The sequence below is a fragment of the Gopherus flavomarginatus genome, chromosome 7, assembly GCF_025201925.1.
Source record: "Gopherus flavomarginatus isolate rGopFla2 chromosome 7, rGopFla2.mat.asm, whole genome shotgun sequence".
Lineage (NCBI taxonomy): Eukaryota > Metazoa > Chordata > Testudines > Testudinidae > Gopherus > Gopherus flavomarginatus.
In genome coordinates, this window is record NC_066623.1 from 59,849,297 (window position 1) to 59,863,685 (window position 14,389).

A 14,389-nucleotide genomic window follows, 5' to 3' on the forward strand; every position below is an offset into this window, starting at 1 on the left:
TTTGAATTTTCAACTTCCAACATGGATTCACTTTGCATTTGGCCTGCTTGTGAAGATTGACCTCACTGATTTATGTTTACTTGTAAAACAAAGCTGGAGGAAAAGATACAGTATTTCTTATTTTCAAGATATTTGAAGTAGGACCATTTCTCGCTTTCTTTAAAAAGACACGTGTCTTGCATTGATAAAAGTTGACTTCTCTAATAAACATCAACAACAAAAACCCAAACCAAATTTTAAAAAAACCTTTGTGTTGGTGAGAAATGGCCCAGCGAAAAGTGTTTCCATACACATATTTTAAGCAGTTAAAAATGTGAATAGCTTAAACTGTTTCTCACGAAAGGACGTGCAACTAGCTAAAATATTCTCATGCTTTTGGGTTCCTGATGTCTGGAAAATGATGGTACTTTTGTGTTCACACCTTTAATGGCAACACAGCAAGATGTGGGCTGCGTATGTTATCAGTCATCTTAATATTAGTGAAATCTTTTGATATGTTGGAGGATCTATAGGATTTTTAACTTTGACTGTAGAATTACAAAAGGCCTGTGACAAAGGCCTGCACAAGGCACTACTAAAGAAACTAAGTAATCTTGGTATGAGAAGCCAAGTACTGTCATGGATCAGAAGCTCAATAACACAGAAAAGAGAGTAGAAATCAGTGGTCGGTTTTCAACATGGCAGAAGGTTAACAGTAGAGTGCCACAAGTTTCTGTTCTAAGATGAATGATTTTTAACAAATTTTGTAATGATCTGGAAAAGGAGTCAGTAGTGAGGTGACAATTTGCAGATGACAAAACTGTAATTCTGTGCATGAAATGAGGCAGTGGCTTCGTAGGAAAAACTTTATGATCATGTAATTGAAGGCTATCATAACGAATACACATGAGAACAAATCAAAGGTGTACAGATGACTTTAATTTGTGCATTTCCTAACTGAGTGCTTGACTTTTTTTGAACATCTTTCCTGCACGCATGCTGGTACACAGGCCTGAAACCAGTCTCTTCTGTTTCTTTGTCATTTGTTACTGTTTCCATTTGCTCTGTGGTACTGAGATCTCCTCCTTGCCCTCCCGGCTAGAGTAGTTCTTAAAGTTTCTCATGGGCTTCTTTATTTCCTCACAACAGCTGGTTTTCACTTGACAACTTCATGTGGGAGTCTATGTTGGCACCTGAAGTACATACCCCAAGCATGTGCAGCACTTTCCTCTCATTCTGGTGGAAATAAGCTGCTGGTGATTTCTCAGGTCTCTTCATTGTTGAGGAAATTGTTCCAACCAATGCCCTGAATTTTTCATAGGCACTATTATCAAAGGTGTCTGGTTTCTGTCTAGCATTTTAATAGATCTCCAATTTTCACAGTTTGACTTTGCAATCTTAATATTCTTTTATTGATTTGTTTGTATATACTTTTAATAATACATTTTATCTAATCATTATGATGTCCTTGAGAAGTACTTGCAGAAATTTTGTATTGATAAATCATGACTTCATTGTAGAACTGCCAGTGTGGAGTCTGGAGGCTTTGGCAGCTGGGTGGGGCAGTTAGTTTTTGTCACCTCAGGAGACACTTTGAGACTGTGGAATAGCTAGATGTTGTCATTAAAATGAGCAGCAGTTTAAAATTCTTAAATTATGGTGCCTATATTTGTTTGCTGTGTAGTTGTAGCTTTATTGGTCCCAGGATATGAGACACAAGGTGGATGAGGCAATATATTTAATTGGACTTGTTTTTGTTGGTGGACCTAAATTGTCATCTTTAGGCTTCAGCAGCAACCCATTTTAGATGAATGGAACAGCATACACCTTTCAGAGCTATTGTTTGAGTATGTCTGCAGACTCAAGAAAACAGCATTTTGTACCAGCCAATGGTGAAAACATGAAGCAGGTATGATCTTTATAACCATGAGAAGTGGAAAACTTACTTTCTTTTTTAAATGGAAGTTTAAATTTTGGTGCACAATTCTGTGATTAGTAAGCAGAATGTGCAGCAAATGACATGACCATGGAGAACATTGGACCCTGTATGTAATGAATCAGCAAGAGGCTAAGCCCAAGATACCATTGTTCTTGAAAATTTAGCACAACTGATGATGAAGTGGTGATCTTTAAAGCTTGGCATCATCTGCTGCATTGAGATTTAAAGTGCGAATGTCTAAAGCAGGCATGAACAGCGTGTTTGTTTGGACAAATATAGTGATGATTTTCTGAATCAACGCTTAATTGTCTGAAGAATAATTTGCTCTTGATAAGGTTGTGAAGCCAAATCCTCTAAATAGTTTGCCATTAAGTGTCAGCCAGGTAGCGACTAATAGTTACATTTTATATCAAGACCACTATTGTAGAGTGAAGGAAAGCTGCGCTGTCTCTATTAACATCTGTGAAACTGGCCAAGCAGAGCTGTTTGCTTCTCTCACAATTAGTTGCTACAGTGATTACAGTACAGCTGCCAGAACACAAGCTATTAAACTTTGTAATTGCTTACAAAGGTACTGAAAATATTTTAACTCAGATAGTAAATGTCTGTGAAGGGAATTTGTATACTAATACCCATCATGCTTTTTTTCATCCGTCAACTGGTGTCTCAGCTCAAAATGCAACAAACTGAAAAGTGAAGGCATGTCAGAAAGTGCATAGGATTCTCTCTTACTTTTGGTTTTGCAAGTGAGAATGGCTTTTCCCGCTTACTTTCTCTGAATTGGAATCATGTGGAAATCCATACAATTTTCTGTAAAATTACTGTGCTTTGTCCACACCCCTGAAATAGAAAGCTGTGGGATACAATTGAGAGGTTATCACTGATCAGAGTTTCATCTTCAACCAGTTTCACGGCAGCACCATGAGGATAAGAACAAAAAAACCATTATGATTTTTCTAGATCTCTAAAGGAAAGTTGCTGCTGGTCCTTTTTGGCAGCTATAGCTAGGTGCCTTGTAAAAGCAGCTTCTGTTGCCATGGAGCCTCTTAATCCAAGGTCAGCTTCTGGCATGATGGCTTTCACATGGGAGAAAACCTTGTCCTGTTCAGCTTTGAAAAAAATAAATATGGAGTAGCCTTGGGCAGAATTAGTCCATTATTGCAGCTAAATTACTGAGCTGCAGTGAGAAAGTGAACTGAAAGGAAACCTTTTGTTACCAGAAAAAAAAAATCTGGTTTTTAAGACTCTGGTATCCTCTCCAGTCAGAAGCCTGTAAACTGGAGTTTAAAGGAAGATGTTTAACAATTGGTAAATATTTTTGCAGTATTTGTATAACCTTCCTTTCACTTGACACAACCATGTTTTGTGTCTGAATTCTGATCTGCCTTCATGGTTATATGATTTTTAGACTCTCTTAGCACAGCTTTATTTTCAAGGTTTGTTTTCCTCTGCTAGTCCTTAGAAGACAGCAGAGAGACTGAGATAAGACAAAACTGTGCCTTTCTTATTGCTATATGTCAATACAAAATGTAAAGAGGTTTTATAAATGAGTCCTTAAAATGTCTCCTTTGAAGTTATGTACTGTCATTTCCATAGCATGGAACTCTTTACCTCAGACTCTGAAATATGAGGCTGGCCACGGTGAATTGTTTTGAAGGATACCACTGAGTTACCACCTGAAAGTGGGATTGAAAGTGAAATTGAATTTTTGGTTTCAAAATGAAGTATTGTGCAATTTTTTTTGGAAGCCTACTGCTACAGCATAATAGAATGAACCAGAGAAAGAGATCTGGGGGAGGATGGGAAAAGTTGGGCAACATATTGAGGGAAAATATGAATGGGGAGAGAAGTAGCAAAATACCAGTAGTGTAAAGAAGTTGTTTGTGAAATGCAGGGGGAAGATACAGTATTGCTTTTCCCTGCATGAGTGGAAAATATTTTTAGGCACAGAAGATTTCTGGGTGGTATGAAGGTGGAGGGGGGATTCTAACAGGTATGAAGGGAGGGGAGGGGGGATTCTGTTAGAACCCATGAATTCTAACAGAAAACGTAATTTGGCCCTCTATGTAGGAATCTGAGACTTCTGTTTTAAACACAAATTTGTTTTTTGTAGACTCAGTATAAATGTAAATGCTCAATTGGGTAATTTATTTTTTAAAAATGGTAAAACCAGCATCTCCTCTGGGTTGAGAACTTGTATAAATTCCAACACAACGCAAACTGAAGTTAGACCCCTCAAAAATGGAGGACTATAATGGTAAAACATTGACAGGAATATAGTACTTGAAGTATGAACCACAGAGCATTTATCATACTGCTTCTGTGATTGCTGCGCCTTGGCTTTCAGATGTACTAAACTTGGGAATAACCCCTGTGTTTAATAAAACACTTTGGACAAGTTTGTATCAGAAGACTTGTGTCTTATGCGCTCACTGGGGAGCAAAAATAGTTTTAGGAAAATATATGTAGGAGTGGAAGTAAAGTAAAATAGAACAGGAATTGTTTACACTAAGATTATTGGGCAATTGGCTCTTTTTTTCTTATCTGCTTGCAAAGAGTCCCATATTTTAGAGCCCCATTTCTTACTTAATGGTTTTTACCAAAGAAATCGGTAATACATGTTTAGATTGATTTTGCTCCAAATAAAAATTATAAACCAGAATCTTACCAGTCTACCTCTAACTCACCCTTAAATTTATTTCCTTTATGGGCTGACACAAAGTCCAGCCTGAATTCCTAGAGTAAAAGAGCAGTCTTTTCATCTGATCTGTTGCTAGGGGTGCAGCTTCTGTACAGAAAGTTGGTTTAGGGACCAGGAATGAGAGTGCATGAGACCTACAGCAGAGTTTCGGTGGGAGAGTGATTAACTAGATAGTGAAATTGAGGGGATATGTCTTTGTGCCCTCAGTAGCTGCACCTTGTGTGTCACTACTCATCTTGATTAATCTTCCTCCTTCCTCTCCCTGCTAGATTTTGGTCATTATTAAACTCCATTGCAGCAAAGATTTGGAATAAGGGAACAAAAAACGTTCCAGTCAAGTGAGGGTTATGTCCCCTCAAGGAGTCCTTTGATTTGATATTTCCTAACATTCTGTCAGTTATTACAGGGGAAGATGGCTTGTTCTCTGGAGAAATACTTTCACATTTGACACTGAGAGAGACCGAAATTAACACTGACATGTAATTTCATGCCCCTCTTTCTTTATTCTCTTACTATAAACTTTTTCTTCTTGTTTCACAGTCACAGACGAGGACACGGTGAAGAGGTATTTTGCCAAGTTTGAGGAGAAGTTCTTCCAAACCTGTGAGAAGGAACTTGCCAAAATCAACACTTTTTATTCAGGTAAGTTGCTTATCTACCTCTAATAGAATTAGTGGAAGGTATAGCACACAAAGACCTAAGACTTCCAAACCTGCAGAATAACCTTACCATTCCTGAAAGTCTACCATCAAATAATCATAGAGTGTGTCTATGTAAGAAAGCTGCTTTAACTTAAGCTGTGAATTTAAAATGATATATCTAAATCTGTTCCAAAAAAAGCTGTGTATGCTCTTGTTTGGTTTAAATGTCATATTTCAGTTTAGCTCTGTTAGAAATAGACGTACGCCAAACCAGAATATGCCACACTTAAAAATAGGAGTGTGTCCAACAGCTGTTTGTGCCAGTTGAACTATATAGGTTTAAAAAACAGTTTAAGTGCAACTTTCTGATGCACACAACCCTATAGCCAATGGCAGTTAGCTGGCAAATACGTTACACAGTAATGTAACCTGTGCTTCTGTTTCTGTTCAAATTTATTAGAGTTGATGGGACTGAAAAATGGAGAAACCTAGCAAAGATGTTATAATTGCTGTGTTTCTTCTGTGAAAGTTATACCCATTTTTGTTAAGTACAGCATTTTGAAATGTCCACTGGAGTGAAGTTTTTCACAATGCATAAATATGCTAGAAATAAAGATAAAACTGATTTGATCTGAATCTGTCATTTGTGTAATAATACTTCTAGAAAAGGCTTTGCAACAGTGGTATTATAGTAACATGCTGTCATATTTGGGGCCAGTTTCCATCCTGTTTTGGAAATGGGTTTCATACGAGGGGAAATTTATATATGAATGTAGAACAAGAAGCAATGGGCTTAAACTGCAGCAAGGGAGGTTTTGGTTGGACATTGGGAAAAAGTTCCTAACGGTCAGGGTGGTTAAACACTGGAATAAACTGCCTAGGGAGGTTGCAGAATCTCCATCTCTGGAGATATTTAAGAGTAGGTTAGATAAATGTCTGTCAGGGATGGTCTAGACAGTATTTGGTCCTGCTATGAGGGCAGGGGACTGGACTCGATGACCTCTCAAGGTCCCTTCCAGCCCTACAATCTATGAATGTGACTTATTCACATTTGCCATAGTTTTTCTTAGCATTTTGTTAATTATTAAAACTTTGTATAACAAAATTTATGGTGCCTCCTGATAGCCTGTCAGTTGCTCTGATTTAAATGAAAAGTAAATACATAATGTTGAATTTATGGCTCTAAAAACTATGATAAGCCCTGGGGATGACATCATTGAGGGAAGCACCAGAGGCTGGTCTATGAGGGAAATAACAATTAATAAAACTCAAATGTCAGTAATTGTTCATTACTGCTGCCCTCTGCCCAGATTCCATGTAGGGAAGTAATCTCCTCTTCTCTGTTGGCTCTCCCTGCTCTAATGGCTCCATGGAGGAAATTCCCTGTCCCATACATGTCTGCTGCTTCTCTCAAGCCTCTCTATGAAGACTCCTTTCATCCTGCTACTGCCACCCTCCACCTCCTTCAGACCAGCTCCCTAGCTGGACACTTAAATTGGGAAAGCAGATAACCAAGTGTGTCTTCAGAAAGTGACTACCACCTTCACTCTCAGTGAATCTTAAACATAGCCCTGTGCTTCCAAAAGAAACTGCTCACTCATACCCTTCTTAGCCCACTAGGATTCTTGTGCCTGGAGTTACAAAAACTACCTTCATTGCATGGTCAAATTGCACTGCCTTGACCTGATGGGAAAGTCCTGGCTGGAAAGGGGTCAAGGTAGGTGCCCTCTTAAAGGAGCATACCCCATTGATGTAAAAGTACCCGTTGGTGGGGTCATTCTGGTTAGAACCCTATTCCACAGGATCATCTATTCACACTAAAACAGCAGCTGTTGCTTTGTTTTCTGCAATGCCTAGGGAAAGACATGCAGTTGAGTTCTCTACCCCTCAACTCCAGAATAGTGTGAATGAATATTATATTTTCATTCTAGTACATGAAACAAAAGTGAAACTCCTGTATCCAGGCACTGTTAAATGCAAAAAAAGTAACTCTGAAAAAAACTGAAATATTGTTCTTAATATGATTTATTTAGACATCTAAAATGTTTAAAAAGTAACAGCAGTAACCAAAACTCCTTCAGACACTATTTTATACTTGCCTCTTTAATTAGGGCATGTTTTATTATTAACTCTTTAATATGAAGTCCCAAAACTTAGTCTATCTCTTATTTTGTTTTAAAACCATGTCATTTCTCTCTACTCCTCCCCCAACAAGTATTTCATATACCGTTAAAAATATAACAGCAGCTTAGAGCTTGACTCACTCTAAAACCACCACCTATGTGCACAAAATAGAAGAAATAATTTATTTCAGGGTGAAATGTTTTAATATTTAAGATATGTTGATGCTGATGTACTGTTAAAGTATTGGAACAGTAAATTTTTTCTGATTGCTGTAAATCTGATTACATTATACTCTTGATGTGGAAGAAAAATCCTTTTTTACTATATTCTTCATGCTTAAATCTGAAAACTATTATTCAATTTCACTTGAAATTTGAAAGGTTGTAACAAGTGGGGACGATAGTTAAAATCTTGTCCTCCATCGCAGAATCAAATTAAACACTTATTAATTATAAAATGATCAAGAAATCAATTTTCTGGTAGTATTCAGCATCCTGGAATCAGCTCTGGATCTGATACTGCATTTCCATAGTGAAGATCTGTAAACATCATTTTCCAGCAACTTTTTATTTTCAATGAAATTGCTAGTTAATACATGGTGAGTTTTTCACCTATTTAAAATTTCAAAAAGCTGTGCAGAACAGAATGATTGTAACTTTCATTAGTGAGGGTGACAATCAATCTTGTAACAATAGGCTTCCTTGTGCCTTAATTATGGAGTGACAATGTGACTTCCCATAATATAAAATCATTTCAAGAGTGCTCCTGTATTTTACCCCAGCAATGAATAACTGCCTGAAGAGCATCACTTGAATTGTTCATGCCAGACCTATGATCCTGTCATACTTCAGACATGTGTTGATTTGGAGTATGATCTGGTAGTTGCCAGTTATTCTAGTCATGTGCATGGTTGAGAGGCATTCTTAGTCTTAGGTGTAGACCATGTCTTAACAGAAACTGTCTTATGTACACCTCCCATCCAGATTATCTCTCCGGCCACTTTCCTTCCTGTTGAAAATTGCATAACATCCTTGTAGATAACTACAGGAATTACAAAAACAACAAGGAATCCAGTGGCACCTTAAAAACTAACAGATTTATTTGGGCATTAGCTTTTGTGGGTAAAAAACCCACTTCTTCAGATGCATACTGGGATGACTATCTTCTCAAGGCGCCATCTGAAACCAATGCCCTTAACGCCATACAAATAACAGTGGACCTTTTCTCGAGACTCGGCCTTCACCTAAACCTGGAAAAATCTATGCTAACACTGGTGCAACACCTAGAGTTTATCAGGGCACAGTTGGATGCCATACAAACAATGTTCCCTCTAATTTTTTTCAGCCACGTGTGGAATGAATGTTATGTGCACCAATATTGAGGTGCTGTGCAGATGTGAGCCACCAGTAGAAACAAAAAACCTGGATATAATACATATTTTTTAAAAAGTTACCAAATGTATGGAAGACGACGACATCATTAGAGACTACCAAAAATAACAAATTCCAATACAAGTCCATGAGTTAATGGATAATGTGTTAGGCATGGTAACAGAATTTTGAAGTTAATCTTAACTGACTCCTTTTCTTTTTTTTTTTTTGAATGTTTGAGGTTTTTTGTTTTTAAATATGTTTTAAAATCATTTGTTTCTTGGACCAGCACTTAAAAATCTTAACTGTCAGCAAATGAAGTTTCTTCAAGGGCTTGCTCATGTCCATTCCACATTAGGTGCAAATGCACTGCATGCACCGTTGTTGGAGATTTTTCTCTCACTGAGATCAACTGGGCCAGCTCTAGTGCCCTCTGGTGCTTCATGCTTATGCGCTGATACAAGGGGCACTGCGAGACCTGCATCCTCCGAGTTCATTTTTGCCATCCACAACGGTTGTTGGAACAACTCTTCTTGCTTTAGCAAGGCATTTTTCAGTGGTTTTCTTCTCTGTATCTTAGTGTATTATTCTTGGTATAGTTGTAGTGTAAATATTGTGACTAGTACTGTACTAGTGTAGATAATTAGATCCCTTCCTTTATCATAGAGGGGCTCCCTTCTCCCCTGATGCCAAGCATGCCCCGGGCTACAAACCTTGTGCCTATGCCTGTGAGTGACCCATACTCTAGTTGTCTGAAGAGTCTGGGAGAGGCTTATGTAAGATTTATGTCAGATTTGTTGGGACTTTAAGCCTCGTACGAAGAAGGACAAAGATGTTAAGCTGAGGGCTTCCCTCATAGAAACTGCTTTTAGACAGGCATCAGAGCCAAGCTGCTCAGATTCAGCACTGAGCACTTCAGCCTTGGTGCACCCCTTTGGCACTGTGTATTTCCTGGCACCATTCTCCATCTTTGGTGCCGAGGAAAAAACATAAAAAGTGGTGCTCCGAGAGAGTGGTGCTCTCCAGTGCTGAAGAAAAACAAGCAGAAGGCAGTAGAGCATGACCTGCATTGGGCCACTCCTCAATCCCTAGTCCCATGGCAGCACCGTCAACTCTGCCCAGAGGGATGTTGAGTCCGGTGCCGGACCTCCTGCCGGCATCAGGAAGTCATTGCAGCACCAGTGGAATCACAGTGCCTTCTACCCCAGAGAGCTTTGCAGCAGTCAGGGACTTAATACTGCTCCCAGTACCACCGACTCTGATGGGACAACCACCAGCTTTGAAGAGCACGAGCAGGAGAGAGCAAGATGCTCAAAGTTCCTTCCCAGCACTGGGACCTTCAGTACATTGCAAGCGTAAGCTGACCTTACTTTTACGAGATCATCCCTGGTCCGGCATCAATTCCAAGACACTCGCCACCAAACAGCAGAAGTGAGGGGTACCGCTCCCACGTGGACACTTCGGGAAGACTCTTCGTCAGATTCTGAAGTGAAGCCCTACACCCATCCCAAAGGCTGCCACCGATACCCATATTACATGCTACCGGACCCCAGTGTGGGTCCACCTGCTGGAAACTGGCCAGATGGACAGTGGCCTATGCAGTGGCCATTCTGGAACCCATAGGGGTTTCCCCGGTACAGGGTCTGTCATCCCACCAGTTGTACTCGGTTGCTTCCAAGAGGCGGGCTCCCACACCACTTGGCACTGGACTCTGATTCTAGTACTGATACACAGGATGTGAGCCCCATGGAGGTAACTGAGGCTGAAGAAGAGGAAGAAGCCCCTCCTGTGGTACAGGCTTCTTCCTCCTCCTCCTCCTGGTTGTTTTTGGACTGACTTTCCCACTTCAGCCTGGTGTGGTCCTGCATTTCATTAGACAGCTGGGTGCTAAATATAGTGGTGAATGGTTATACCCTTCAGTTTTCATCCATCCCTGCCTCCCATCTTCCATCCCCCTCCCTCTTCAGGAACCCTTCTCACGAGCAACTCCTAGCCCAGGAGATGCAAACCCTCAAATGGGTCGGGTCTGTTGAAGAGGTGCTTCAAAACTTGAGAGGGAAGGGGTTTTACTCCCTATATTTTCTAATCCCAAAGGCCAAAGGGTGTCTTCGCATCATCCTGGACCTGCATTGCCTCAGCAGATATTTCAATAAACTGAGGTTCCACGTGGTCTACCTGACCTCCATTATCCCCTCCCTGGATCCAGGTGACTAGTACGCTGCACTCAACTTGAAGGATGCTTACTTTCATATCTCCATCTTCCATGGCCACAGAAGATTCCTCAGGTTTATAGTAAACCAGACTCACTATCAATTCACCATTCTGCCTTTTGGCCTGTTTACAGGCTCCCGGGTTTTTACAAAACATATGTCAGTGATAGTGGCATGCCTCAGAAGACAAGGCATTCAAGTCTACCCATACCTCAATGACTGACTGATTGAGGGTCACTCAGACTCAACGTAGGCCAGAGCATTCCTTCCAGAGGCTTGATTCCAGACAATGTCAGACCTGATATCCAGGGTCATGGCTCACTCAATCACAAAAACCTGGATTTGCCGCAAGATCCTGGGACACTTGGCCGCATGCACTTACATAGTACTGCATGCAGGGCTGTGCCTCAGACTCATGCAGACGTGGTTAGCTCACTCTGCAGGCACCACTTGGACTCAGTGCTTACTGTTCCAGCCCTGGTCTTCGCCTCCCTCAACTGATGTAAGGACCTCCGGTCAGCAATGGAGGTGCTCCCTTTGTTGCCCACCCACCCCTGCCCAGCTGTCAGTGTCCCTAGCGTCGGACACTTCAGACCTAGGTTAGGGAGGCCATCTTGATCCCCTCAGGACACAGGGCCTGTGATCCCAGGAAGAGCTCCTCCTGCAGATAAATGGCAGAGAGCTCAGAGCGGTCCACTTAGATTGCCAAGTGTTTCTCCCCGAGATAATAGGCAACACCGCGGCCATGTTCTACATCAGCCAGCAGGGACAAGCATGCTCCTCTGCCCTGTTTCAGGAGGCCATCCCTCTGGGAATTCTGTGTGCAGCGCTCCGTCCACCTTGAGGCTTCCCATCTTCTGGGAGCCCAGAACGTCTTGGCCGATCACTCAGCAGATGTTTCTCCTCTTATCATGAGTGGTCCCTTCACCTAGAGATCACCAGGTTCATCTCACAGGTATACCTGTACGCAACCAAGCAGAACAGGAAATGCAATCAGTTTTGCTTGCTGCGCCGGCACAGCCTGGGCTCACTTTCAGCTGCCTTGCTGCTTCAGTGGATAGAGCTCCTATTCTACGCATTTCCTGCAGTTCTTCTGGTTCACATGGTCCTTTTGAAAATCAAGTGGGACCAGGTGAGAATTATTCTTATGGCCCCGGCGTGTCTGCCCCAGGACTGGTTCGGCACACTGCTAGACTTATCAGTATTACCTCTGCTGCTGCTCCTACTCTTCCTGGACCTGATCTCACAGGACCAGAGCTGTTTACTCCACCTAAACTTTGGGACCCTTCACCTGGCTGCATGGAAGCTGTTTTCAGAGAATGCTTCTTGATCACTCCCTAGAGGAGTATTTGTTGGCTTGCTCTTTGCTGCAGACCCATGGCCTGGTTGCTGGCCCCTCTCCCCAAACCTTCTGTTTATATAGAGTATCTAGTTGCATAGTCAGTGACACACATAGAGATGGATAGCAGTCAACCTCTTGGGAGCTCTTGTGCCAATTCAGGAAGTAATGGGTGACTCTAAGAATGTGATTGATGGAAACGGAATTTGGCAGTTGCCCCAGAAGGTATCACTTTTCTCTTCAACCTTTGCCACTGAGATTTCACTTTGGTTCTGCAGTCAGTGGACACCAGGGCATGTAGTGTGCAATAAACTCCTGCAGGCTGTTTTCAGTTTCTAAATATGTGCTTTTTCTGACCTTCTGTGTAGCAAATTGTTTAGAAGTCACTAAAAGCAACAAAGTTGAAGTCATACTATGTGTTGCAAAAGAGAATGCAGTTCCACCGAGGATTTGGCAAGGCTTGCTGCGGGTTAAAAAATTGATTTCTTTTGTGCTTTACATGTGCCCTGAGTAGTTCTGTAGATGATTTAAAGAGCAATAGCAACATAATATATTTTGCTTTATTTTCATTCTGTACATGTCGAAGTAATAAAATGGTATTTTAATAAGGTGTAAGATTCATTGCTGAGTTATTTAAATCCCTACTGGCCTTCCTGGGCTCCCAGAATAAAAATGCAAAGAGGCTAGATATCGTCTTCAACAAAGCAGAATTTTCCAAGCACTATTAAGTGACTTGCAAAGGATTTTTGAGAAATTGGGCTTGTGCTCTTTTTTGTTTCTTTATTACATATATAAAGAAAGAAGGTTTGTAATCTCAGCTCTTCAGGGGGTTTCCTGCTTATTTTACCGTAAATAGTGTACAATTTGGGAGGACCACTGGGTGATCTGAGGTGTGTCTTAAATTAAGATGTTAAAGCTCATATTAAAAGGATTTTTTATATTTAATAAAGGCATTTTTTATTCAAAATGGCATTTAGTCATTTAAGTGAAATAAGTATTAACAAGAATAAACAGCTTTAAGAAGAATCTGACTAAAAATTCCTTCCTCCTAATATCTCAGCTTTCATTTTCTTGGCTCTTGTAATGTACCTCAGCTGTCTTTGGACTTGTCTTCACTAGTTTTATTTTAACCTGGAGCAAGCATTTTAAAGTGTGACGTTTTAGATGACATTTAGCCTTTTACAAATTTGTCAACTACTTTGAGTTAACTGATAGCGCATGGTAAGAGCTCTAGTGTGGACATCTGAGAGCTCTGGGAACAGCAGTTTTTTCAGAAAGATAATGCTCAAGTTTCTTTACCGTGACTTTAGCCTTTGCAAAGTCCTAATCACTGTAACTGTTCCAAGAGACAGTTGGGTAGATCCAGGATGTCCTCCTTGTTTTCCAAGTAGAGATTCTTTCATTATATTTCACTGATAAGATTACTCAAATATGGACAAAGTTGACAGTTTCTGTGATATGAGTATTTGTAGAGTAACAATCACAGTATTTAGGTGTGAAATACCTGGAATTCAAAGTTGTTATCCAAATTAGGAGTACTTTCTTTGTTCCTCCCTTGGTAAGCTGATATTCCGTGCTTTATCTTTAGAAAGGTTTATGTAGGGAGAGAAGAAAACTTGCAAGTAGACTGATCACTGTTTCTGTTGAAGGGAAAGCCTTTCCAAAGAGGTGTCTTGTATTGCATTCTCAAATTGAAAAGACATTTAATTCATCCTGGTCTGCTGCCATATGAAACGGTGCAAGAAGATGGGAATTTGGACTTCCAGTGAAAGTTCCTTGCTCCCAAGGGATTCTTCCTGGGTACTCGTAGCTATTGTGCCCATTCTTATAGTATTTATGTAGACAGAGAGAGTTCTAAAGATATTTTGAACCAGGACTTGATATTAAATCCAGAATTGAATATGAGGAGTAAGTGCTGTGTGCAAGAAAACAATGTGAAATGCTCTTTTTAAGGTGAGAACCTACTGTATGTTCGATGAGCTGTAATCTCCATTTACTTTCCATGGTCAGTCCTTGGGTTGAGGACATTAATGTAGTGCAACCAACCAAGGCATGAGTCACCGCATCTAAGGAGAGGGAGCAGTTT

The 14,389-nt window shown here is 40.6% G+C and overlaps 1 protein-coding gene across 1 annotated transcript in view; it reads left to right on the plus strand.

Annotated features, from left to right (window-relative positions):
• Window positions 1-14,389, plus strand: part of XPR1 (xenotropic and polytropic retrovirus receptor 1) — a 250,935-nt gene that overhangs the window by 169,462 nt on the left and 67,084 nt on the right. Inside the window, exon 3 of the mRNA XM_050963190.1 lies at window positions 5,160-5,261. Coding sequence (XP_050819147.1) covers window positions 5,160-5,261 — 102 coding nt within the window. The remainder of the gene's footprint in view (window positions 1-5,159; window positions 5,262-14,389) is intronic.